Source organism: Pseudophryne corroboree, chromosome 4 (assembly GCF_028390025.1).
Source record: "Pseudophryne corroboree isolate aPseCor3 chromosome 4, aPseCor3.hap2, whole genome shotgun sequence".
In the NCBI taxonomy this organism is placed as follows: Eukaryota; Metazoa; Chordata; class Amphibia; order Anura; family Myobatrachidae; genus Pseudophryne; species Pseudophryne corroboree.
Window position 1 is genome coordinate 547,430,195 of NC_086447.1, and position 27,458 is coordinate 547,457,652.

The following is a 27,458-nucleotide window of genomic DNA, read 5'->3' on the forward strand; positions in this document are numbered from 1 at the left end:
ATTAGCTCCAGAGGGATTGAACACAGGCACAGCCATGGAGTCCGGTCCCGGAGCCGTGCCGCCGACCCCCCTTGCAGATGCCGAAGTTGAAGAGGTCCAGAGGTCCGGAAACAGGCGGCAGAAGACTTTCAGTCTTCATAAGGTAGCGCACAGCACTGCAGCTGTGCGCCATTGTTGTCGGCACACTTCACACCAGCGGTCACTGAGGGTGCAGGGCGCTTGGGGGGGCGCCCTGGGCAGCAATGTATAATACCTTTTTCTATGGCTAAAATACATCACATATAGCCCTTGAGGCTATATGGATGTATTTAACCCCTGCCATATATCGCAAACTCCGGGAGAAGAGCCCGCCGTTTTAGGGGGCGGGGCCTATTCTCCTCAGCACACAGCGCCATTTTCCTGCTCAGCTCCGCTGTGAGGAAGGCTCCCAGGACTCTCCCCTGCACTGCACTACAGAAACAGGGTAAAACAGAGAAGGGGGGCATATTTTGGCGATATTTTTATATATTAAGCGCATATAACAGAAACAACACCTTTTAGGGTTGTTTATATACATTTTTATAGCGCTTTGGTGTGTGCTGGCAAACTCTCCCTCTGTCTCCCCAAAGGGCTAGTGGGGTCCTGTCTTCGATAAGAGCATTCCCTGTGTGTCTGCTGTGTGTCGGTACGTGTGTGTCGACATGTATGAGGACGATGTTGGTGTGGAGGCGGAGCAATTGCCGGTAATGGTGATGTCACCCCCTAGGGAGTCGACACCGGAATGGATGGCTTTAATTATGGAATTACGTGATAATGTTAGCACGCTGCAAAAGTCAGTTGACGACATGAGACGGCCGGAAAACCAGTTAGTACCTGTCCAGGCGTCTCAGGCACCGTCAGGGGCTGTAAAACGTCCCTTACCTCAGTCAGTCGACACAGGTACCGACACAGATGAATCTAGTGTCGACGGTGAAGAAATAAACGTATTTTCCAATAGGGCCACACGTTATATGATCACGGCAATGAAGGAGGCTTTGCATATCTCTGATACTGCAGGTACCTCAAAGGGGGGTATTATGTGGGGTGTGAAAAAACTACCTGTAGCTTTTCCAGAATCAGAGGAATTGAATGACGTGTGTGATGAAGCGTGGGTTAACCCCGATAGAAAACTGCTAATTTCAAAGAAGTTATTGGCATTATACCCTTTCCCACCAGAGGTTAGGGCGCGCTGGGAAACACCCCCTAGGGTGGATAAGGCGCTCACACGCTTATCAAAACAAGTGGCGTTACCGTCTCCTGATACGGCCGCCCTCAAGGATCCAGCTGATAGGAGGCTGGAAACTACCCTGAAGAGTATATACACACATACTGGTGTTATACTGCGACCAGCAATAGCCTCAGCCTGGATGTGCAGTGCTGGGGTGGTGTGGTCGGATTCCCTGACTGAAAATATTGATACCCTGGATAGGGACAGTATTTTATTGACTATAGAGCAATTAAAGGATGCTTTTCTTTATATGCGAGATGCTCAGAGGGATATTTGCACTCTGGCATCGAGAGTAAGTGCGATGTCCATATCTGCCAGAAGAAGTTTATGGACGCGACAGTGGTCAGGTGATGCGGATTCCAAACGGCATATGGAAGTATTGCCGTATAAAGGAGAGGAATTATTTGGGGTCGGTCTATCGGATCTGGTGGCCACGGCAACAGCCGGAAAATCCACTTTTTTACCTCAGGTCACCTCCCAACAGAAAAAGACACCGTCTTTTCAGCCGCAGTCCTTTCGTTCCTATAAGAACAAGCGAGCAAAAGGACAGTCATATTTGCCCAGAGGCAAAGGAAGGGGTAAGAGGTTGCAGCAAGCAACTACTTCCCACGAACAGAAGCCCTCCCCGGCTTCTACAAAGCCCTCAGCATGACGCTGGGGCTGTGCAAGCGGACTCAGGGGCGGTGGGGGGTCGACTAAAGATTTTCAGCACACAGTGGGCGCGCTCACAGGTGGACCCTTGGATCCTGCAGGTAGTATCTCAGGGTTACAAGTTGGAATTCGAAAAGTCTCCCCCTCGCCGGTTCCTAAAGTCTGCTTTACCAACGTCTCCCTCAGAAAGGGCGACGGTATTGGAAGCCATTCACAAGCTGTATTCTCAGCAGGTGATAGTCAAGGTACCCCTCCTACAACAGGGAAAGGGGTATTATTCCACACTATTTGTGGTACCGAAGCCGGACGGTTCGGTAAGACCTATTCTAAATCTGAAATCCTTGAACCTGTACATACAGAAATTCAAGTTCAAGATGGAGTCACTCAGAGCAGTGATAGCGAATCTGGAAGAAGGGGACTTCATGGTGTCCCTGGACATAAAAGATGCTTATCTGCATGTCCCAATTTACCCTTCACACCAAGGGTATCTCAGGTTCGTGATACAAAACTGTCATTATCAGTTTCAAACGCTGCCGTTTGGTTTGTCCACGGCACCTCGGGTCTTTACCAAGGTAATGGCCGAAATGATGGTTCTTCTACGAAGAAAAGGCGTATTAATTATCCCTTACTTGGACGATCTCCTGATAAGGGCAAGGTCCAGAGAACAGCTGGAAGTCGGAGTAGCACTAACCCAAGTAGTGCTTCAACAACACGGGTGGATTCTGAATCTTCCAAAATCTCAATTGACCCCGACGACACGTCTGCTGTTCCTGGGAATGATTCTGGACACTGTTCAGAAAAAGGTGTTTCTCCCGGAGGAGAAAGCAAGGGAGTTATCCGAACTTGTCAGGAACCTCCTAAAACCAGGAAATGTGTCAGTACATCAATGCACAAGAGTCCTGGGAAAGATGGTGGCTTCTTACGAAGCAATTCCATTCGGCAGATTCCATGCACGAATAATTCAGTGGGATCTGCTGGACAAATGGTCCGGATCGCATCTGCACATGCATCAGCGGATAACACTGTCACCAAGAATAAGGGTGTCTCTTCTGTGGTGGTTGCAGAGTGCCCATCTGTTAGAGGGCCGCAGATTCGGCATACAGGACTGGGTACTGGTGACTACGGATGCCAGCCTACGAGGCTGGGGAGCAGTCACACAGGGAAGAAACTTTCAGGGCGTGTGGTCAAACCTGGAGACGTCTCTTCACATAAATATACTGGAGCTAAGAGCGATTTACAATGCTCTAAGCCTGGCAAAACCGCTGCTTCAGGGTCAGCCGGTGTTGATCCAGTCGGACAACATCACGGCAGTCGCCCACGTAAACAGACAGGGCGGCACGAGAAGCAGAAGAGCAATGACAGAAGCTGCAAGGATTCTTCGCTGGGCGGAAAATCATGTCATAGCACTGTCAGCAGTGTTCATTCCGGGAGTGGACAACTGGGAAGCAGACTTCCTCAGCAGACACGACCTCCACCCGGGAGAGTGGGGACTTCATCCAGAAGTCTTCCACATGATTGTAAACCGTTGGGAAAAACCAAAGGTGGACATGATGGCGTCCCGCCTCAACAAGAAACTGGACAGATATTGCGCCAGGTCAAGAGACCCTCAGGCAATAGCTGTGGACGCTCTGGTAACACCGTGGGTGTACCAGTCCGTGTATGTGTTTCCTCCTCTGCCTCTCATACCAAAGGTACTGAGAATTATACGGCTACGGGGAGTAAGAACAATACTCGTGGCTCCGGATTGGCCGAGAAGGACTTGGTACCCGGAACTTCAAGAGATGCTCACGGAAGAGCCGTGGCCTCTACCGTTAAGAAGGGATCTGCTTCAGCAGGGACCTTGTATGTTCCAAGACTTACCGCGACTGCGTTTGACGGCATGGCGGTTGAACGCCGGATTCTAAAAGAAAAGGGCATTCCAGAGGAAGTTATTCCTACCTTGATTAAAGCCAGGAAGGAAGTGACCGCACAACATTATCACCGCATTTGGAGAAAATATGTTGCGTGGTGTGAGGCCAAGAAGGCCCCAACGGAGGAATTTCAATTGGGTCGATTCCTACATTTCCTGCAGGCAGGATTGTCTATGGGCCTCAAATTGGGGTCTATTAAGGTTCAAATTTCGGCCTTATCGATTTTCTTCCAGAAAGAATTGGCTTCAGTGCCTGAAGTACAAACCTTTGTCAAAGGTGTACTACATATACAGCCCCCGATTGTGCCTCCAGTGGCACCGTGGAATCTCAACGTAGTTTTGGATTTTCTCAAATCCCATTGGTTTGAGCCGCTCAAATCGGTAGATTTGAAGTATCTTACATGGAAAGTAACCATGCTACTGGCCCTGGCTTCAGCCAGGAGAGTATCAGAGTTGGCGGCTTTATCGTACAAAAGCCCATATCTGATTTTCCATTCGGACAGGGCAGAACTGCGGACGCGTCCTCAGTTTCTGCCTAAGGTGGTTTCGGCTTTTCACTTGAACCAGCCTATTGTGGTGCCTGCGGCTACTAGCGACTTGGAGGACTCCAAGTTGCTGGACGTTGTCAGAGCATTGAAAATATATATTTCAAGGACGGCTGGAGTCAGAAAATCTGACTCGCTGTTTATCCTGTATGCACCCAACAAGATGGGTGCTCCTGCGTCTAAGCAGACGTTTGCTCGTTGGATCTGTAGCACAATCCAACTTGCACATTCTGTGGCAGGCCTGCCACAGCCTAAATCTGTAAATGCCCACTCCACAAGGAAGGTGGGCTCATCTTGGGCGGCTGCCCGAGGGGTCTCGGCATTACAACTTTGCCGAGCAGCTACGTGGTCAGGGGAGAACACGTTTGTAAAATTTTAAAAATTTGATACTCTGGCTAAGGAGGACCTGGAGTTCTCTCATTCGGTGCTGCAGAGTCATCCGCACTCTCCCGCCCGTTTGGGAGCTTTGGTATAATCCCCATGGTCCTGACGGAGTCCCCAGCATCCACTAGGACGTTAGAGAAAATAAGAATTTACTTACCGATAATTCTATTTCTCATAGTCCGTAGTGGATGCTGGGCGCCCATCCCAAGTGCGGATTGTCTGCAATACTTGTACATAGTTATTGTTACAAAAATCGGGTTATTATTGTTGTGAGCCATCTTTTCAGAGGCTTCTTCGTTGTTATCATACTGTTAACTGGGTTCAAATCACAAGTTGTACGGTGTGATTGGTGTGGCTGGTATGAGTCTTACCCGGGATTCAAGATCCTTCCTTATTGTGTACGCTCGTCCGGGCACAGTACCTAACTGAGGCTTGGAGGAGGGTCATAGGGGGAGGAGCCAGTACACACCATGTGATCCTAAAAGCTTACTTTTTGTGCCCTGTCTCCTGCGGAGCCGCTATTCCCCATGGTACTGATGGAGTCCCCAGCATCCACTACGGACTATGAGAAATAGAATTATCGGTAAGTAAATTCTTATTTTAAAATAAAAATGTCGGGATTTGGCTCAGAACCATTGGGATACCGCCTTGAATGATTAATTAGGCACTTAGAGGTTTATAATTATTTTTAATTAGCCATTAATACCATGTAATTTTTGGGGTCAAAAAATGCAAAGTGATGCAAATTGGGGTGCAAGGTATGGGACAGGTATATTGCGGTGCTTTGTGAGTTGAAAAAGTGTTTCTAGGCTTGCAGGTGGGAGTAATCCGTCCGTTTCCACTCTTTTGTTAAAGTCCACTAAACTGACCCAAATATATACTTGTACCCATTTTTATGTATCCCAAATGTAATGAAAGTACTTATTTTGCAGAAAAAAATTGCTTCCTATAATTTTTAAACATTTTAAATACAAATGTATATAACAGCCATTTGTCCAGATTTAATGACACCAATTAGTTATATTATGGCTACTAATAGACTTCTATAATGTTTACCGATATTAGTTTGCCATTTTTAGTAGTACAGGCACATTTTCCTACTTTGTCCTATGCTTTTGCACTAGAATTATCGCGTGATTGACGATCTTCCCGATTTTTTGGGAGATAGGTACGATAACATTAGCCACAATCGCGGATTGCGTTATCACGGCTAATTGGATACCACCTATACCACTTTCCAAAACTGTAACCTGTATTAAGATTATTATTAATATTTATTTATGTGGTAACTAACAAAGAAGTAAAATGGCTCTACTTGCACATAATCTAAAGGACTAAATATTTACCACTTACAGGGCCATATGTAACAATTATCAGGTTTTATATCAGATAATTGTAACCATTTGAGACAATAGGAAGTAAACATTTGCAAAAATGTTTCAAGTTATACACCCAGATTCGCTGATCACGCATATGTGGCAGCAAATGCTGAGCCCTTTCCAGTTGTGCAAGTAGAAATATTTTCTTAGTGGTACTGAGTGCTGTAAATGGGCATGGTTATGTGTTGTGATGGGTCGTGGTCAAACACCACTAGTGGGAGTGGCCACACGACACTGGGGGTCATTCCGAGTTGATCGTAGCTGTGCTAAATTTAGCACAGCTACGATCATGAACTCAGACATGCGGGGGGACACCCAGCACAGGGCTAGTCCGCCCCTCATGTCAGTGCCGCCCCCCCTCCGCAGAAGTGCAAAAGGCATCGCACAGCGGCGATGCCTTTGCACTTCAAGAGTAGCTCCCGGCCAACGCAGCTTTAGCGTGCTGGCCGGGAGCCACTCCCCGCACGGCCCGGCTACGCCTGCATTGGCCAGACAGCGCCCACGAAATGGCGGCCGCCGTTTCGCCCTCTCCCACCCATCGACCGCCTCTGCCTGTCAATCAGGCAGAGGCAATCGTAGCGCAGCGACGGGCGGCCATGCACTGGCGCACTGTGGCGCTGGCGCATGCACAGTTCTGACCCGATCACTACGCTGCGAAAAACTGCAGCGTGCGATCGGGTCAGAATGAACCCCACAGTCCCTTTGTTTTGCACTCTGGAGGCAAGGCTAGAAATATATAGTAATGCCTCTAATATAACAGAAATATATAGTAATACCCCCAGTATAATAAATATATATAGTAATGCCCCCAATTTAATAGCAATGCCTCCATTATAACAGAAAAATATAGTGCAGTAGTGCCCTTGGTATAACAGAAATATATAGTATTGCCCTCATAATAATAGAAACATACAGTAGCGTCCACATTACAATAGAAATATATAGTAATATCACCATAATAATAGAAATATATAGTAGCGTCCACATTACAATAGAAATATATAGTAATACCCCCATAATAATAGACATATATATAGTAATGTCCACATTATACTAGAAATTAATTACCCCACACAGTGAAGCCAGAGACACAGTAGCGCACGCAGGTGGGGGGTTCTGAGTACCCAGAAACCCCCCCTGACGGACCAAATATTTTTTTTTTCAGAGATGGAGACAGTCTTGTCTCCGTCTCTGTAACAGCCACGAGACCCCAGCTGAGATCAGAGCTGTCCGGCATTCCACTACCGGATCAGCTGTCAGCGTTTCTGCATCAAGTGACTTTCATATACCTGATGCGGAGCGCTGACATCTGAACGGCAGTGGGAGGCCAAGCAGCGCGCCACAGTCACAGACAGGAACATGGGAGGATCTGTGCTGCCTAGCTGCCAGGAGGGAAACGAAAACCACACACAGCTTGTCTGCAGGAGCTGCGTACCTAAGTGTGCTGTGTGCCCTGCGTTTGTAAGTGTAATATCGTGTATGCATTGTGTATAGCTATGCTATGTGTAATGTGCTGTATGCTATGTGTGTGTCTGCGTGTGTGTCTGTGTGTATGTATGTACTGTATTTTGTGTGTGTAAGTATGTTATGTGCATGTATGCTATGTGTGTGTATGCCCTGTGGATGTTTGTAAATGTGGATGTTTGTGCATGTATGCTATGTGTGTGTATGCCCTGTGGATGTTTGTAAGTGTGTGTGTGTGTGTGTGTGTGTATGCTATGTGCATTAATGCAAGTATGCAGTGTGTACTGTAATATGTATGTGTGCGACACATTTAAAAAAATTAAATAAAAATATTCTATGCCACTCGGTGCTCCCATCCATTAAATGATATCTATTGCTGTGTGCCCTCCATAATGAAATTGAAGCACACGTTCTAAACTGGTGGCACTCACAGACCACAAAAGAATCACTGATAGGTGCTTTGCTTCTATGTTTCGGTTAATTCGACCGTCATCAGGAATACAGATATACAGTAGTACATTATTTAATGCAATTTAACTAATAGCACAGATATAAAACATTTGTAGAAGCAAAGCAGCTATCTGTGATTGTTTTGTGGTCCGTGAGAGCCGCCACTTCGGAACGGGATACGGTTATGTGACCGGCGGACAGGAGACTGCTGGTCACAATACCAACATACAGTATAACGACCGATGTATAGAAACTCCCCCCCTGAAAATCCTGCATTTGCCCCTGAGACATGCCCAGCATCCCAGCCTGTGAAGAACAAAGGCCGCTCAGCGCCAATGCGTCACATGAGCTGAGTGAATGGTAATAGCTGCACTGCTGCTCCCTGCAAGGGAGGCTGCAGGAAAGTGCAATCAGGCTCCTCTCTTCACGCCAGCCACAGCTGCCAGAGAAGGAAGCGGGATGTGCACCATAGTCTTGTTGCTTTGTGATAATGGTGGTCACAGACAGGGGTGTCAGAACATTTATAGGTTGGGGGGGCAAGATAGATCCTCATTTTGGCGCCCCTGGGGGTGGAGGCGACACTATGAGGATGAAAAGGAGGCAGCACCACTGTGGGCAGGAGACCGCACCATGTAGATGGAGGCAGGGAGTCCCACTGACGGAGGTGCTGCGATGGGGAAAGGAGGAGCCTGGGACTGCAGCATTGCGCTGGAAAGTACCATTGTGTAGGTGAGGCTGGCCCCCAGGAGCAGGCAGGGACGGCAACAGAAATATTGGGGCCCAGTACACAGATATCTCTGGGCCCCCTTCCCCACCTCGAACCCATTCATCCCCATCCACTGCCACTACAATTCCCCTTAGGGGAGCAGGAGAGACAGGGGAGTGAGAGAGAAACAAAGAGTGTGTCAGCGAGAGAGAGAGAGAGGAGCAAGAGAGAGAGTGTCAGGGAGAGAGGTGCAAGAGGAGAGAGAGTGTTAGGGAGAGCGAGCATACGCGCACGCAGGGGGGATCTGAGTACCTAAAAGCCCCCCTGGCCACCGATCATGGCATATAGGGGGACTCCTCTCAGGCTGATCTCCTGTGGTGGATCTGAGAGGTGAGAGCCTGTCGCATGGTTGTGGCGCAGTCTTCCGTATCTTCACTCCCTGCCACAGCACTGACTTCAGAGCAGCAAGGTGCGGGTGGGCGCCGGTATTTAATAATGAATTAAGCTCTCCTTGACCAGCATGAGTGCAGGGACCGTGGCAGGGGCCGGGGGGGATAGTGAGGAATGATCATGGTGCCAGCCTGTTTACTGTCTATGTGGTGGTTGTGGTGCCTGTGTGCTATCAGTCCCTGGAGGGGAGGAAGGGGGTCTTGCTGCCGGTCTATGGAGGCCATATTATTATTATTTTTACATATATATATATATATATATATATACATATATATTTATATTTATATTATGAGGCATTAGTATTAGCCAAAATTCACATTATAGCACACAGTATGAGCTGAAATTCACATTATAGCACACAGTATGAGCCGAAATTCACATTATAGCACACGGTAAGAGCCAAAATTCACATTATAGCACACGGTAAGAGCCAAAATTCACATTGTAGCCAATGGTATGAGCCGAAATTCACATTATAGCCAATGGTATGAGCCGAAATTGACATTATAGCACACTGTATGAGCCGAAATTCACATAATAGCATACGATATGAGCCGAAATTCACATTATGCCACACGGAATGAGACACAATTCAGGGAAAGTGACAGCAGGAATGTAGGTACAGGGAGAGGGGGGCCAGCATACCGGAGCCGGAATCCCGACTGCCGGCATACCGACAGCTGGGCGAATGCAAATGAGCCCCTTGCGGGCACGGTGGCGGGCTACGCTATCTACTCTCCCTCCAGGGGGGTCGTGGACCCCCAAGAGGGAGAAAAGGCGTCGGTATGCTGGGTGTCGGGATTCCGGCATTGGTATACTGTGCGCAGGGATCCCAACAGCCGGCAACCTACAAACCACCCAGGAGATGGACAGGGAGAGTGACAGAGGGTCAGGGGGAGTGACATAGGAACAGGGACATATGGACAGGGAGAGTGACAGAGGGACAGGGGAGAGAGGGTTTGTGAAAGTGACAGCAGGGACAAAGGGAGAGAGAAAGGCAGCAGAGTAAAAATTACCTATTGAGCAGTGGCAATGCGGAGGAGGCTGTGGTCTGCAGTGCGGTGGATGAGGAGGCTGTGGTCGGTGTGGTTCATTGGAGGCTGTGGGCGTTCGAGATGATGCGGAGGAGGAGGCTGTGGGAGTTGGTGTAGGTGCAGAGGAGGCTGAGGGCAGCGGTGATGCAGCGGAGGAGGCAGAGGGCGGCGGTGATGCAGTGGAGGAGGCAGAGGGCGGCTGCGGTGCAAAAGAGGAGGCGGCTGTGGTCGGCGACCTTTGGTGCGGTTCCTATGACCGCCACTACTATTTCGAATCTGCCACGGACCGGCAGCCAATCAGGAACGGCTGCGCGGCTGCTCCTGATTGGCAGCCAGTTCGAGAGAGGTCTGTGATATGCGGAGGCGGGGATCTTCTGCAGTCAGTGCTCGAAGTGCCGGCCCATTTTTAACAATATATATATATATTTATATATATATATATATATATATATATATTATATGACGTACATACTGTATAAGGATCCCCCCCCCCCCCTTACAAATCCTGCATTAGCCATTAGAGAGGGAGTGGGAGCGGGTGGAAGAGTCTTTTACCTGACTCAACCCAGTCCCAGCCACAGCAGGTGCCATGAGCCAGCCTTGGTAAGGGGAGGAGGTGAGAGGGCGGCGGGCAGCCCCATTGAGCTGGGTCTGGGAGGAGGAGGGTCTGCACACAGCCGCATCCTGCCGCTGCTGCTCAGTCCCTGCATGGAGGTTGTGATGTGCGGTCTTTCAGCTGACCGCACATCTCTGCTCCTGTATATCGGCGGCGGTGCCTCTCCAATTTTGGGGAGGGCGAGCTGCCCCCTTGCCCGACCAGTTCCGACGCCTCTGGTAGATGCAAAGTGTGTAGCAGGTGGTACTGCGTACCCGCTGCCAAATTCTTAAGGGTACTCCGTACCCGAGCATACCCGCATACTTGCACCACTGGCTCTTTCCCAATACTTTTTGTAGAAACTAAGTAGCCTATAGGCTACAATGGCTAATACTGCAATCCATAGCTGTTAAATTTGACAGCTCTGGAGAAAGAAAAATGCTGATGCGCACTCTAAGTTCTAAGGACACTGATAATAAAAATAATATTGATAAACTCTTACAATTAACATGGAGTATAAGTGAAGTTCTTAGCACGTTTGTCCAAATATGTGAGCCCATCCACCGCGTCCAGGTGACTTCATTAGATGGGTCCCTAACGACTCTGATACTAACATATTATATTATTTATCTAGGTCTTACCTTCAAATAGAGCCCATATTAAGCATTCAGTATGAAAAGCCGGCAGTCGGGATGCCGTTGTCAGTATCCCGATTCTGGCATCCCAATCAAGGCAATACCGACAGGGGTGGGCTAGGTACCGTAACCTCCCTCCCCTACCCCCTAACCCTATCCCTCCCTGTCCGCAGTTTAACCCTAACCTCACCTATTGGTGCCTAACCCTAACCTGCCCCTGGTGTTGCCTAAACCTAACCCCCAATTTCCCATAGCCTAAACCTAGCCCTCTCCCCTTAGTGGCTAACCTTAACACTCCCCCGGTGGTACCTAACCCCCCCCTTTCTCTTCAGCCTAACCCTAACCTCCCCCACCCCACATCCTGACCCTAACCCAATCGGCATTGTGATGGCTGTCGGGATTCCGTTCCGGTGTTGGTATTATGTCTGCTGGGATCCCAAGAGCCGGGATCCTGAACATATACCCATATTAATATGTAGCCAGCAATGTAGGAACCTGTGCTAATTAAAACACCTGAGGGTAGATGGGAGGGGTGCCAATATCAGAATGAAGGAGCCTCACCTTCAAGTGTACAAAGTTTTTCTAAATATAAGGCTATGGTATACTGGGTGGTCTTCAGTATGCCGACTGTCGGGATCCCGACAGCCAGCATACCGATACTTTTTCTCCCTCGTGGGGGTCCACGACCCCTCTGGAGGGAGAATAAAATAGCGTGGCACGGGTAGCGCGCCACCGAGCCCGCAAGGGGCTCATTTGCGCTCGCCACGCTGTTGGTATGCCGGCGATCGGGCTCCCGGCACCGGTATGCTGGTCGCCGGGAGCCCGGCTGCCGGCATACCATACTACACCCAGTATATCATGTCCTTTATTATATTGTAATAGACATGAATATGGGCAAGAGTAATGATATATAAAGTTTGTATGTAAATGAACTCTATATTTAAAAGGATAGAATATTGACATGAAGTTGTTGTTGCTATTTTGTATTATTCAAATAAGTTTACTGCTTCATCTGGTTGTTAGAAACTGTAGAATTAATATTATTGAACAATTACAGTTATTGTAGTGTATTAAGTATTAACATGGTAGTAACTGTATAGACTAGCTCTTACTTCTTTAAAACCATATCACTGGGGGAATGTCATAGCCTGCAAAAAGCATTAAGTGCAAGACTTTGTGCGAGTTCTCCTGTTTTTTTAAAGCAGAAATCAGTTTTGCCATGTAAATGATTGATGTTTTAAAAAAAATGTGAGAACTCGCTCAAGCTATTACATCCCGCCACCACCAGCAGCACACACGGAACCAGCACACACATATCATTATGACATTATGAAAGTACCTAATTTCTTGCCATCCTGACAATACAGGTTTGAGTGTCCCATATCCAAAATGTTTGGGACCAGAAGTATTTTGGATATCGGATTTTCCGCATTTTGGAATAATTGCCTACCATAATGAGATATCATTGTGATGGGACCTAAGTCTAAGCACAGAATACATTTATGATTCATATACACCTAATACACAGCCTGATGGTAATTTTATCCAATATTTTTAATAACTTTTTCCATTAAACAAAGTGTGTGTACATTCACACAATTCATTTATGTTTCATATACACCTTATGCAAACAGCCAGAAGGTCTTATAATACAATATTTTTAATAACTTTGGGGGTCATTCTGAGTTGTTCGCTCGTTGCCAATTTTCGCTATACTGCGATTAGTCGCTTACTGCGCATGCGCAAGGTTTTTACACAAAAGTTAGGTATTTTACTAAACATCCTAGTGATATTTGGTGGACCCCCTTTATTAAAGTAAACCTTAGTTACCTTCTAATACCAGTAAATAAAGACACGGAGACATGATTTTGGCAGAAAAATTGCTAGCTATTTATTTGACCCTAACCATAGCAAACCTGTAAATGGAAAAATTTGTTAAGCTGCCGAATCACCTGGCAAAATGGTGGCAGAAAAAAGAACGGCTCTATTAAACTATTGGTAAACTTAAATTGGTAAACTGACCGAAACCGTCCAACACCTTATCAAAACCGGTAATAGGTGTCAACACAACCCCCACAGTGACTTCCCACCGCTCCTGGGTGCCCTGCCGCTGCCTCCCGGATGGGTGGTCGAGCGGCCATTAAGTCGATGGAGGTGAGTGCACCTAAACCAAATAAACTGAAACTTACTACCTATATAAGCGATACAACTACAAACTGCCGTTCTTTTCCGCCTATAAATAGCCAACGAATGAAAACCAGCCAGCAATTAAAAACGCCAATGCACTCCGCATCAAACAAAACAACCTCTATCCCAGGGCGGGAAGGAAATTCAAACAGCAAAGAGGCCCAAAATGGCCACTGCAGCCTATATATACCCTAACCCTCCCCCTTTTCCTAAGGCTGTACTACCTCACAGCTAGTTCCACCCCTCACAGGATGTTTAACCCATTCCTCTCCTATGCAGTCAATTCTTTCTCCTAAACATCCTAGTGATATTTGGTGGACCCCCTTTATTAAAGTAAACCTTAGTTACCTTCTAATACCAGTAAATAAAGACACGGAGACATGATTTTGGCAGAAAAATTGCTAGCTATTTATTTGACCCTAACCATAGCAAACCTGTAAATGGAAAAATTTGTTAAGCTGCCGAATCACCTGGCAAAATGGTGGCAGAAAAAAGAACGGCTCTATTAAACTATTGGTAAACTTAAATTGGTAAACTGACCGAAACCGTCCAACACCTTATCAAAACCGGTAATAGGTGTCAACACAACCCCCACAGTGACTTCCCACCGCTCCTGGGTGCCCTGCCGCTGCCTCCCGGATGGGTGGTCGAGCGGCCATTAAGTCGATGGAGGTGAGTGCACCTAAACCAAATAAACTGAAACTTACTACCTATATAAGCGATACAACTACAAACTGCCGTTCTTTTCCGCCAAAAGCGAAGGACTCCCTCCCAGAGTCCTCGCACCGCCACCATAACCTAACCTAACTCCTGCAACACTAGGAACAGATCCTCCAGGAAAAACATCATCCCCTCATTGGATAGATGTACACCATCAGGCCGAAAAAGGTGTTTGTCTCGGAACCGAATCCTAGGGTGGCGAACCACTTTGCCTCCGTGGGCCAAGACCCACTTCGCCACCGCCCCATTCACCTTTATCCTGGCCTCATCTATTACGCGTCCGTCCTCCACACCGCGCCAACTCAACCTTGGCACCATCAGGGAAAAAACCAATACGCAATTGGTCCATGCTGCGGCCACCTTTGCCAGATCTTGTATCATGGCCCACCTTAGCTCCAAGGAAGTCCTCTTCCCCAGGTCGTTGCCACCTAAGTGGACAACCAACACCTTGGGAACACCATGCTTCCTAGCTTGACTGACTAATCTACTCAATAGATCTGTCCACATCATTCCTCGCCAACCAAGCCATCTGATTCCCTGACCTCCAGGGAACCTCTGAGCCGTATCAGAGGCCAAGAACCTAGCTGCCCAAAAGACATAAGAGTGGCCAACCACCCAAACGGACAAGCCATCAGCGAAACAACCTGAATGGAGGAAAAGGGGTAAAATGTGTTACTAAAATCTATACCAGAAATAGAAATTGCGTTAACCTGAAGGATCTGCCAAAAAAGAAAAATTTTGTTGATAGCTTCCTAAGTCGCAGCAGTCACGGCCTAGCCGATCTCCCGATATTCAAATAAATTTGAAGCAAAGCATTAAGACTTTAAGGGAAAGGTAAAAAAAAAAAAATCAAAACGAAATCAAACAGGGGGGGGGGGGTATAAAAAAGAGGGTAAAACATGAAATAACTCAGCTGGAGGTGAAAGCATAAAAACCTGCTGAGGGACTTTGATAGCAAAGATTAGCCTAATTAATGATTAGAATTCAGTCCGTCAAGTCAGGCAAAAATAGCAAAATAACTCCAGACCCCCGCTGCCGGCTCACGCCCGCAGCGGCAAGTGGCTAATCCCTGAGTAGGATCACACACGGGTAAACGAACCAACATATAGTGAACATAACATATGCATAAACCAAGCAAACCTTATCTTACTCTAACTTATTGATGCCAGCTACGCTTACGCAAAGTATCTCATGCGACGGGGCGAATGTACCGCTTATAACAGGACGACTTCCATCGCCCCACCGCCTGGATCTGGGCTCCCGAAAAACCCGCGGCCGCTGCCGCCGTAGCAGCCCCAATGCGGAAGGAGTGTGTACCGAAGTGAGAGGGGGAAAGGCCCAAGCTCGTCAGACAGCGACCCATCATCCACCGAAATTGGAACTTTGTTACTGGCAGCCCATCATAGTGCAGCAACCACGACCCCCGACAGTCGGGCCTTACTGCCTCATACTGCACTGCCAGCCGTACTGGGCATATGCTCTCCTCAAGTGCCGGAACCAGGGTGACCCATCGGCCCTTCCCCACCTGGTCCGTCTTAGAGCGTCGCAATCTGCACAGCAAGGACCTCCCACTCACCACCACGTCCCCCACCAGCATGCGCGAATCCGTTTGCTTAGAAGGCGCTACCAACTCCGAAATCCTAAAGGCACCATGGTAGGCCATAGAGAAAGCCAATCTAAAAAGCAGCGATTCAAACATAGACGATGCGATGGCTCCCACCGACCCAATGATGTCAGGCAGCAAAGCTGCATCAATGGGCCGCCTCCTGTCAGGCGGCGTAGGTGCAACGCGCGCCCATCCTTTCATAGCCTTCAGCAGAATCCCGCTTTTCGTCAGATCGGGAACACCCTTAATTCTGCAGAAGAACGCAATGCCAGCCAAGTACCGGGACACCACCGCTCTCGACCTACCCGAAACATAAAGCTGCCAAATAAAAGAAAGCATCATCCGATGCCCACTCTTACCTCGTTGCTTCCGTCCTCTAGCAAATTCTTCCCATTCGCTCCAGGCCTGTTCGTAAGCCTTAAGCGTGGATGGCGCGACCGAGCGCAGTGCTAAACCTTCCAGTCCGGCTCGATGACCTGCCAGACATAACCGGGACAATGAAAACCCCGTTGGTCGGCCTCGGGAGCCAACAAGTAAAACCTATCCCAATGCCCTCGCGATAGCGCATCAGCGACCCCGTTCTCCAGACCCGGCACATGCTGCGCGCGGAACCACACGTTCCTGCGCAGACAAGTAAGCAGCAACTGCCCTAGGACCCGCAGCACCACCAGCGATTTAGCCCTCTGGTTGTTAATCGCGTGCACCACGCCCAGATTGTCGCATCTGAACAGGATGCTGCGATGCGCTAGCCGCTCGCCCCAAATCTCCAGCGCAACCATGATGGGAAAAAGCTCCAGGAGCAGAAGGTCCCTAGTGAGACCCGCCTGATGCCACTCCGCTGGCCACGATGCCGCGCACCAAGATCCCTCAAGATAGCACCCAAAACCGGATGCCCCTGCCGCGTCGGTGAAAAGCTGCAATCTGGCGCTATCTACCGTCGGTGCCTGCCATATTCGAACCCCGTTAAAATCTTCCAGGAACGAGGCCCACACTGCCAGATCTCTTTTTATCTCGGCTGGCAACCGTACAAAGTGGTGCGGCCTGGCACACCCCGCGGTTGCTCTTTCCAGCTTCCGGCAGAAAACCCTGCCCATCGGGATGACCCGACAAGCAAAGTTAAACATGCCCAGCAAGGATTGCGCCTGCCGCAGCTTAACCTTACGCGAGCCCATGAACTGGCCAATGGCCTCGCGAAGCTTAGCCACTTTGTCCAAAGGCAGACGACACTCGCCTGCCACTGTGTCGATCTCGATACCTAGAAATGACAGGCAAGAGATCGGCCCCTCCGTTTTGTCTTCGGCAACTGGCACTCCGAAGTGACAAAACAATGCTCGTATACTGAAAAGCAGGTTGCCGCACCGCGGCGAACCCGCCGGACCCGTACAAAGGAAATCATCGAGGTAATGGGCAACGCCGTGCCCACCCGACGAAGACTCCACGCACCAATGCAGGAAGGTGCTAAAACGTTCAAAATACGAGCATGAAACGGAACATCCCATCGGCAAACATTTGTCGATGAAATATTCCGATCCAATCCGGAAACCCATAAAACGAAATGAGTCCGGATGGAGGGGTAGCAACCTGAACGCGGATTCGACGTCAATCTTTGCCATGAGGGCCCCAGCTCCGTAGCTGCGGACCAAATTGAGCGCCTCGTCAAACGATTGATATACCACCGAGCAATGACCCGGAGGTATAGCGTCGTTGACCGAGGCCCCCGGTGGGTAGGAGAGGTGCTGGATCAGACGGAAGGCCCCAGGTGTCTTTTTGGGCACCACCCCCACCGGGGAGATGACGAGATCAGCCACGGGGGGTGAAGCAAAAGGCCCCACCATCCTGCCCAGCCTGATCTCCTTATCGACTTTTTCCCGCAATACTAAAGGCAAAGCTCGAGCCGACTGCAGGTTCCTCTGCGCCCTAACTGTAACCTCGCTTGCAACAGGCAAGCGGAACCCAAAACTAAAACCTTCGTATAAAAACCCGGCATCCTCCTTATTCGGATACCAACTCAACCATTTACGCATAGCCTCTAACCTAATTGGCGTTGGCGCCCTGAGGAGCACTCCCGCCGGGTGCTCCTCTAGAGTAGGGTTGTTTAGCGCGGGGACCCTGCCGAGTATTCTTGAAGCAGGAGGAGGCCGGGTGGGAACCCCCGCAATGGAGGCAAGCGTGACGGAACCGACACTGCTTGCCGTAGGTACATGCTGCGTTGTTAAACGCGAAGCATAACCCTTTCGTTCCTGTCTGTTTCCCAGTCCGGACGGCCGACCTAACTGGCTTGGCCGACCCGCCGTCCCCGCCGGGCGCATGGGCGGACGGCCCGACCCGGTGTCCGTCCGCCCCTGTGCCCCGGGGCTCCTTGGCCTGTTGTGAGGCCCTGGTGACCCTAAGCCATACCTCCACGTCCTTGAACCCGAAGTCCATCACATACAACCCGTCCTGTTTCTCTCTGAATTCCTCATCATATCTACGCCATTCGTCACCCGCCGACGTGCGTTGCATATCATGCACGAGGTGCAGGTACCGGATGACATTCATATGCTCGTCTGGCCTGTCCTCAAGGTAACAAGCCGCGAAAACCCAGAAACCTGCCAGCCAGTTATCGAACGTGTGAAATGCCTCGGCCCCTATGCCCTTCTTAGCGGTAGCTGCCTTGAACTCCCTCTTCGCGCCTTTCGTCAAGACGAAGACATCCACGTAGTCCCCCCTACGAATGCTTTTGCTGCAGCTATCCCTAAGCCCTCGCATGACAGCGGTATATTCGCAGCGAACCACGCCTGGCAAGTCGCGCCGCTTCCTAGCCTTGCGAGATTCTTTGCTAACCCGCCTTCGCCTCTTATGCCTCTCCTGCCTCCCAGCCGCCTTTTTGGCGTATTTAATCGCCCTTTTCTTCGCCTTCGCCGTGCTACTTATGTCGGACACCGCCGAGGAAAGGGAGGAGGAGGAAGAAGAGGAAGAAGAGGATGAAGGGGACGAGCTGCGCGAACTTGAGGGAGTACTCGCAACCGACCCAGACTGCTCCGCCTCACCTGAAACCGTAGAATGGTCGGATCCAGATTCATCAGGGGCGATGTACGAAACGTCCTCCACTTCCGATTCCGCTTCCTCCGTATCCGTCTGATCAACTGCGGGCAAAAAGGGGGAAGAGGACCCAGAGACACACAGTGGCGAGCGCCTAGCCCTTCCAGGCGATGGCGTGCCGGATGAACGCACATTCTCATCCCGCCGTGGCTGCTGCTGCAGCTGAGCCGCGGCCGCACCAAGCTCACGGCACGCACGCGCTACCCTCTGCGCGGCAGAACCCGCACCCGCGCCCGATCCGCTAGGAAACCCCCTGGACCCAACCTCGCGCTCGGGGGCCGCTGAGAGCGGGCCCAAAGCTGCCACCACCGTGGCGAGGGCCGTAGCGAAAGCGTCTTGTGTTATATTCGCATCCCGTGGCGCAGGCGCGTCGCCTGCTGGTTGCCGAGCGGGCGGAACGCGCCGTGTGGACCCGCCGCTGGGCACGGGAAGCCATGACCCATCCGGACCACAAATCGGTCGGCCCTGCGGGGAAAGGTCCGTAATGACCGGGCACCTCACCCTGGACATAAACCCCCCCCTACTTCCTGTGCCCGCCCGTCCAGGTCCCCCGGAAGTGCTGGATGAGCTGCCACGTCCAGCCCGGGAGGCCCTGCTCTGTGCATCATGTGACGCCCGCGGTGCCGTGCTGCCCATCCTTTGCGCACCGCTGGGAGAAAAACCCCGAAAACCTGGTTGATCACCACCAGGCCTGCTTTCCCTCCTCGCCCCGCCGGAACTAATCCGCAGCGAGGAGGGCTGAGGGGACACGGAACGATGCGGCGTCGCTGCGCGCACCCGTGCGCGAGAGACGCCGCCGGAGCCGCGCGTTGGTGCGCGCGCCCGTCGTGCGCGCGCCCCACCGCCTCCTGTCCTGGTGTGCCCCGCTGACGATGCAGCCTCTTGCTGTGCACTCCTATCCGACGATCCGGCGCTGGGCACACCGACGGGCCCAGGCCGGATCGCCGTCACGTCTGTCGCCCGCCCAGTTCTCCCCCGCCGCGTGGAGCTTCCAAGCGGCCCTGGCAGGAAGGACCGGCTGGGTGTCACCGCAGCGGGTGCCGAGCGGCGTCCAGCGAGGCGCGCTAGCGCGCGCCCGCGGGCTCTCACCGTCCCGACTCCCCCGACTGCCCCCGGAGGCGAGGACCGTTGGTCCCCTCTCTCCAGGATGTCAGACCTCCGGACCGCCACGTGCCGCCCACCGCGGCCGCCAGCAGCTACACTCGCGACCGCAGGGTCGCCGGAGGAGCGCGTCCTGCGCCCTGCACCCAACGACCCTGGAGCAGCCCCATGCGTATTAACGGCCTCCCCGGCGCCGGACATCCCGGCCCCGGGCTCAGCCTCGCTGGCCTGGTGACGGGCTGGCGCGCCTACTGATCGGCGTGGGCGGCTGGAGGCCATATTATAATTTGTTTCCTAAAACAAGTGCACGAAATATAGAAGGGTGAACAATCTGCCAGGCAGAACTCACCCCAAGGAAATTCAAACAGCAAAGAGGCCCAAAATGGCCACTGCAGCCTATATATACCCTAACCCTCCCCCTTTTCCTAAGGCTGTACTACCTCACAGCTAGTTCCACCCCTCACAGGATGTTTAACCCATTCCTCTCCTATGCAGTCAATTCTTTTTCCTCACGGCATAACAAAGCTTTTTCATCGCTGTGCTGATCGTAGTGTGATTAACAGGAAGTGGGTGTTTCTGGGCGGAAACTGGCCGTTTTACGGGAGTGTGCGGAAAAACGCAGGCTTTCGAGTTGCAAAACGCAGGAGTGTCTGGAGAAACGGGGGAGTGGTTGGACAAACGCTGGGTGTGTTTGTGACGTCAAACCAGGAACGAAAAGGACTGAGCTGGTCGCAATCTGTGAGTAAGTCTAGAGCTACTCAGAAACTGCTAAGAAATTTCTATTCGCAACTCTGCTAATCTTTTGTTCGCAATTCTGCTAAGCTAAGATACACTCCCAGAGGGCGGCGGCTTAGCATGTGCAATGCTGCTAAAAGCAGCTAGCGAGCGAACAACTCGGAATCACCCCCTTTGTGTATTAAACAATGTTTGTGTACATTAAGCCATCAGAAAACAAAGATTTCACTATCTCACTCAAAAAATTCTGTATTTCGGAATATTCCGTATATCGGAATATTTGGATATGGGATACTCAACCTGCATTTACATAAAAATAAGTCTAAATGTAAATCTTTATTATGACTCTAGTTCGGTGCTTACCTGTCATCCTTTTGCTTGTGTTATGGGTGTTAGCAGAGAGAAGGTTTACACCCATTCCCATGGCCCAGGCTGAGTGGAATTCTATAGCAGTTAAATGAGGGAGGAGGTTCATCCATGCAGTGGGGAACAGAATAGTGTCCACATTGTGCTGGACCACAAGGGCAACAGCTGGGTTATAAAAAAGAATATCAAAGCAGATGAAGATACCAAACTTTCCAAATGGGGTATCAAATGTCACTAACTCAGGTTCACTGGGTGCATTAAACTGGAGCTCCCCGAGGAACAGGTGATACTGCAAAACATATGAATTATTAGAAAGAACGGGTTATAATACTGATGTTATTTTCTACAGCAAATACAGGGGGTGATTCAGACCTGAACGCTACTGTGCGTTTTTGCTCAGCGGGCGATCAGGTACTAACTGCGCATGCATATGCACTGCAATGCGCACACGCATCAGACACCAACAAATGGTATCGCCGGTCGACGGGATGGTGCGAAAAATCTGATCGCACGAGCGTTCGCAAGGTGATTGACAGGAGAAAGCCATTTGTGGGTGGTAACTGACCGTTTATTGGGAGTGTCCGGAAAAACGCAGGTGTGCCCAAGCGTTTTCAGGGAGGGTGTCTGACGTCAGCTCTGGCCCTAATCAGTCTGTTCTCATCACACTGTAGGAGTAAGTCCTGGGCTGCGCAGAGACTGCACAAAGTGGATTTTTGCAGCTCGGCATACACATGGGATCGCACACTTGCATGGCGAATTTACACTCCCTCTGGGAGCGGCGACTATCAGAACGCAGGACAGCAAAGTTTGCAGCCCAGCGATCAGATCTGAATCACCCTTACAAATAACTCTTATCAATTAGTTATGTGTGGGTTCGGATTTACCTGGATTTACTGGGATCTCAAAATGGCATCTTATTGGCTCTCGGATGTCACATGTTTTGGTTAGTCAATAAGAAAAATCTGGTTAAACTCACGTTAATTTTGGCGTTAAGAACTGAGAAAATCTGAACCCGCACATCTTTACTTATAATAGGGGCACAAGTATAATACTGTATAATAATAATAATAATATTAAAAGTATATTAATACCGTAGGAGTTTAGAATGGGCATGGTGTATTCACCTTTCAGCTATTGTACATTACCTTTTACACCTCATCTTGATATGAGTAGGCATATACTGTAGTCTTATGTAAAGTATGTTTTAGTTTTCCCAAATTGCTAATCCAAGGGATGAAAGTACAGTATCAGGTGAATAAATGCCATTTTCCAAGTTTAAAGTTTTGCCAGTTGAAACAGAAAATGACATGACACTCACTGTTGGAAATAATGGGGGTCATTCCGAGTTGTTCGCTCGGTATTTTTTTCTCGCAATGGAGCGATTAGTCGCTAATGCGCATGCGCAATGTCCGCAGTGCGACTGCGCCAAGTAAATTTGCTATGCAGTTAGGTATTTTACTCACGGCATTACGAGGTTTTTTCTTCGTTCTGGTGATCGTAATGTGATTGACAGGAAGTGGGTGTTTCTGGGCGGAAACAGGCCGTTTTATGGGTGTGTGCGAAAAAACGCTACCGTTTCTAGGAAAAACGCGGGAGTGGCTGGAGAAACGGAGGAGTGTCTGGGCGAACGCTGGGTGTGTTTGTGACGTCAAACCAGAAACGACAAGCACTGAACTGATCGCAGATGCCGAGTAAGTGTGGAGCTACTCAGAAACTGCTAAGAATGTCTATTCGCTATTTTGCTAATCTTTCGTTCGCAATTTTGATAAGCTAAGATTCACTCCCAGTAGGCGGCGGCTTAGCGTGTGCAAAGCTGCTAAAAGCAGCTTGCGAGCGAACAACTCGGAATGACCCCCAATGTCATTACATGACATTCACCTCACAATAATAACACAAATATGACATACCTTGTGGTAACGTGCTACTAGCTTTCCATCAGAGTCGTATACGACAGCAGTGTTATAGTTATACTGACCATCATCTGGGCATCCAACATCAGTAATATTACACAATTTTTTATCTCCGATATTTGCAACTACATAAATAGTGTTATGTTTTGCCATACAACTCAGTCTTGTCTGAACAGGTGCTCGACCAAACCTACAAAGTTCAAAATAATTTTTATTCTATTTATGTTTGAAACTATTTCTTAGCCTGTGTTTGTTTTTCCTCAATATTCTTTTATAGTAATTGTTTCTTGTTATTTATTGAGGAAATGGCTACAAAAAAAGCCACATAATTTATTACCACTCTTATTATTCAAATATATATATGTAATATTTAAAACCCAGTAAATTCTACAGTATATAGCACATATATTTTGTGTCAGATAGACGACCATTTTGTACCTTTCAGGATCGGAACATGGAACCCAGTTGACCTTAGGATCAGGAATATCTTCTAGATAAGGATAAATTGTTTCTCTGGTAAATCTCCAACCATAAATACCATCTTCTGGCGTGACAATTAAATGAGCGCCCTGGAAATAAAATAAAAAATAATAATTTCAGAGTATAATTTTTATCAAAAAATGTCCTCCCACCTCTTCAATGCTACATGTATGACTGAGATTATGTGAATAAATATTCATTTATCTTAATTTAAATTTTAAAGGCTTTCTAACATGGCAAGAAAAGGTAAACTATAGTGTCGCATTTCTCAATCTAAGTTCCGTGACACCTCAGAGTCTCACCAAAGAGTATCAGGGCTTCCAAGAGAAGAAAACGCTTAATAGCAACAAAAAATATTGTTGGTAATAAATGTTTTTTAAAAAGTAGAATGCATGTTGCGAACTCCAATGCGAACCATTTTTGCCATGGGCGTAACTAGAACTTTATGAGCCCCATAGCAACAGTATTATGAGGTCCCCACCCCAATGCTTCTAGAGAGAGACACCTCTCCACTGCATTGTGCCAGAGTCTACTGTGCATGCACAGGTCTTCAGAAACATGGTGCCTGCCATGTTCCGGAGACTAATTTCACTACTGCACATGCACTGTGGCCATTTTGGTTGTTATTTTTGCTTCAGCGCCCGATGTCGGACTCTAAAAAAGGAAAGTAATAAAACATGGGTACAATGTGTGCAGTGTGGGCCCACCTGGACCCAGGGACCTATTATAGAATTGCCAATGGGTAGAACCCTTATAGTAGTTCATATTCACAGTCTTTCCCAGCAGACAGGAGCAGTTTTTGTTGTGGGCTAGCTAGATGGCTGCCCGGGGCACTTTTACCTCACAGGCGCCTGCCACCTGCACACTTAAATGGCTCCAGCAGGCATCGGGGGCTGCATGGGCACCAGTTGCAACCGATACCAAAGAGGGAGACAGACAGATGCTAGAGGTCCTAATGCAGAAATGCATCTTCTACCATATAAACCCCTGACAACGAGCATGAACCCCCTGGCAATGAGTAGGAAACCCCTGGCAATAAGCATGAAACCCCTGGCAACGAGAATGGAACCAAGAACATGAAACTCCTGAGAAGTGAGAACATGCATGAAACCCTTGGCAACAAGCATGAGACACCTGGGAAAGAGCAGGTAACCCCTGCAATGAGCATGGAACCCTTGGCAATGAGCAAAAGACCTCTGCCAATGAGTAGGAAATTCCTGGCAATGAACATGAAGCCAAAAGCAGGAAACCCTTGGCAACGAGCGTGAGACTGCTGGCAACAAGCAAGTAATTTGAAAGTAAATAAGGGACATTATTGTGTGTGGAGCATAAAATGGTGTCAGGGGCATAACTGTATGTGGCATAATGTGTAATGGGCATTACAGTGTAATGAGTAATGAGTAGTGATGTGCACCGGAAATTTTTCGGGTTTTGTGTTTTGGTTTTGATTCGGTTCTGCGGCCGTGTTTTGGATTCGGACGCGTTTTGGCATTTTGGCAAAACCTCCCTGAAAATTTTTTGTCGGATTCGGGTGTGTTTTGGATTCGGCTGTTTTTTTTACAAAAAACCCTCAAAAACAGCTTAAATCATAGAATTTGGGGGTCATTTTGATCCCATAGTATTATTAACCTCAATAACCATAATTTCCACTCATTTCCAGTCTATTCTGAACACCTCACACCACACAAACACCTGGCCCATCTAGGTGTGGCACTGCAGTGTCAGACAGGATGGCAGATTTAAAAAATAGTCCCCAAACAGCACATGATGCAAAGAAAAAAAGAGGTGCAATGAGGTAGCTGTGTGACTAAGCTAAGCGACCCAAGTGGCCGTCACAAACACCTGGCCCATCTAGGAGTGGCACTGCAGTGTCAGACAGGATGGCAGATTTAAAAAATAGTCACCAAACAGCACATGATGCAAAGAAAAAAAGAGGTGCAATGAGGTAGCTGTGTGACTAAGCTAAGCGACCCAAGTGGCCGACACAAACACCTGGCCCATCTAGGAGTGGCACTGCAGTGTCAGACATGATGGCAGATTTAAAAAATAGCCCCCAAACAGCACATGATGCAAAGAAAAAAAGAGGTTCAATGAGGTAGCTGTGTGACTAAGCTAAGCGACCCAAGTGGCCGACACAAACACCTCGCCCATCTAGGAGTGGCACTGTAGTTTTCTAACGAGAGGATGAGTGCTTCCATCGTCATGTGAATCTGAACCACTAGCCATGAACATAGGCCAGGGCTTCAGCCGTTCCTTGCCACTCCGTGTCGTAAATGGCATATTGGCAAGTTTACGCTTCTCATCAGATGCTTTTAATTTGGATTTTTGGGTCATTTTATTGAACTTTTTTAGTATACTTGACGACACAAAGGTAGAGCAGTGGACTACTGTACCGTACTGCTATATATATACTGGTGGTCAGCAAAGTTCTGCACTGTCCTCCTACTATATACTGCGCACAACTAAAATGCAGCACAGGTATGGATGCATAGTATACTTGACGACACAGAGGTAGAGCAGTGGACTACTGTACCGTACTGCTATATATAAACTGGTGGTCAGCAAAATTCTGCACGGTCCTCCTACTATATACTGCGCACAACTAAAATGCAGCACAGGTATGGATGCATAGTATACTTGACAACACAGAGGTAGAGCAGTGGACTACTGTACCGTACTGCTATATATATACTGGTGGTCAGCAAAATTCTGCACTGTCCTCCTACTATATACTGCGCACAACTAAAATGCAGCACAGGTATGGATGCATAGTATACTTGAAGACACAGAGGTAGAGCAGTGGACTACTGTACCGTACTGCTATATATATACTGGTGGTCAGCAAAATTCTGCACGGTCCTCCTACTATATACTGCGCACAACTAAAATAGAGCACAGGTATGGATGCATAGTATACTTGACGACACAGAAGTAGAGCAGTGGACTACTGTACCATACTGCTATATATATACTGGTGGTCAGCAAAATTCTGCACTGTCCTCCTACTATATACTGCGCACAACTAAAATGCAGCACAGGTATGGATGCATAGTATACTTGACGACACAGAAGTAGAGCAGTGGACTACTGTACCGTACTGCTATATATATACTGGTGGTCACAGTAACATTCTGCACTGTCCCCTTCAACTATATACTGCACACAACTAAAATGCAGCACAGGTATGGATGCATAGTATACTTGATGACACAGAGGTAGAGTAGTGGACTACTGTACCGTACTGCTATATATATACTGGTGGTCAGCAAAATTCTGCACTGTCCTCCTACTATATATACTGCGTACAACTAAAATGCAGCACAGGTATGGATGCATAGTATACTTGATGACACAGAGGTAGAGCAGTGGACTACTGTACCGTACTGCTATACTGGTGGTCAGCAAAATTCTGCACTGTCCTCCTACTATATACTACAATGCAGCACAGATATGGAGCGTTTTTCAGGCAGAGAACGTAGATATTTTCAGCACACTGAGCACAGATATTTGCAAGCACACTTAGCACAGATATTTGCAGCACACTGAGCACAGATATTTGCAGCACACTTAACACAGAAACTGAGAGAACGCTGCACGTCCTCTCGCTATCATCTCCAATGCACGAGTGAAAATGGCGGTGACGCGTGGCTCCTTATATAGAATACGAATCTCGCGAGAATCCGACAGGGGGATGATGACGTTCGGGCACGCTCGGGTTAACCGAGCAAGGCGGGAAGATCCGAGGCTGCCTCGGAACCGTGTAAAATGGGTGAAGTTCGGGGGGGTTCGGATCCCGAGGAACCGAACCTGCTCATCACTAATAA

General features: G+C 48.8%; 1 protein-coding gene across 2 annotated transcripts in view; it reads right to left on the bottom strand.

The window, feature by feature from the left end:
• LOC134909933 (pantetheinase-like) overlaps positions 1-27,458 on the bottom strand; it is a 96,327-nt gene that overhangs the window by 25,253 nt on the left and 43,616 nt on the right. For both annotated transcript variants that reach the window (XM_063917360.1, XM_063917357.1), the window contains 3 exons: positions 23,593-23,723; positions 23,152-23,344; positions 21,242-21,533 (listed from right to left, as the gene is read on the bottom strand). In XM_063917360.1, coding sequence (XP_063773430.1) covers positions 21,242-21,533; positions 23,152-23,344; positions 23,593-23,723 — 616 coding nt within the window. The remainder of the gene's footprint in view (positions 1-21,241; positions 21,534-23,151; positions 23,345-23,592; positions 23,724-27,458) is intronic.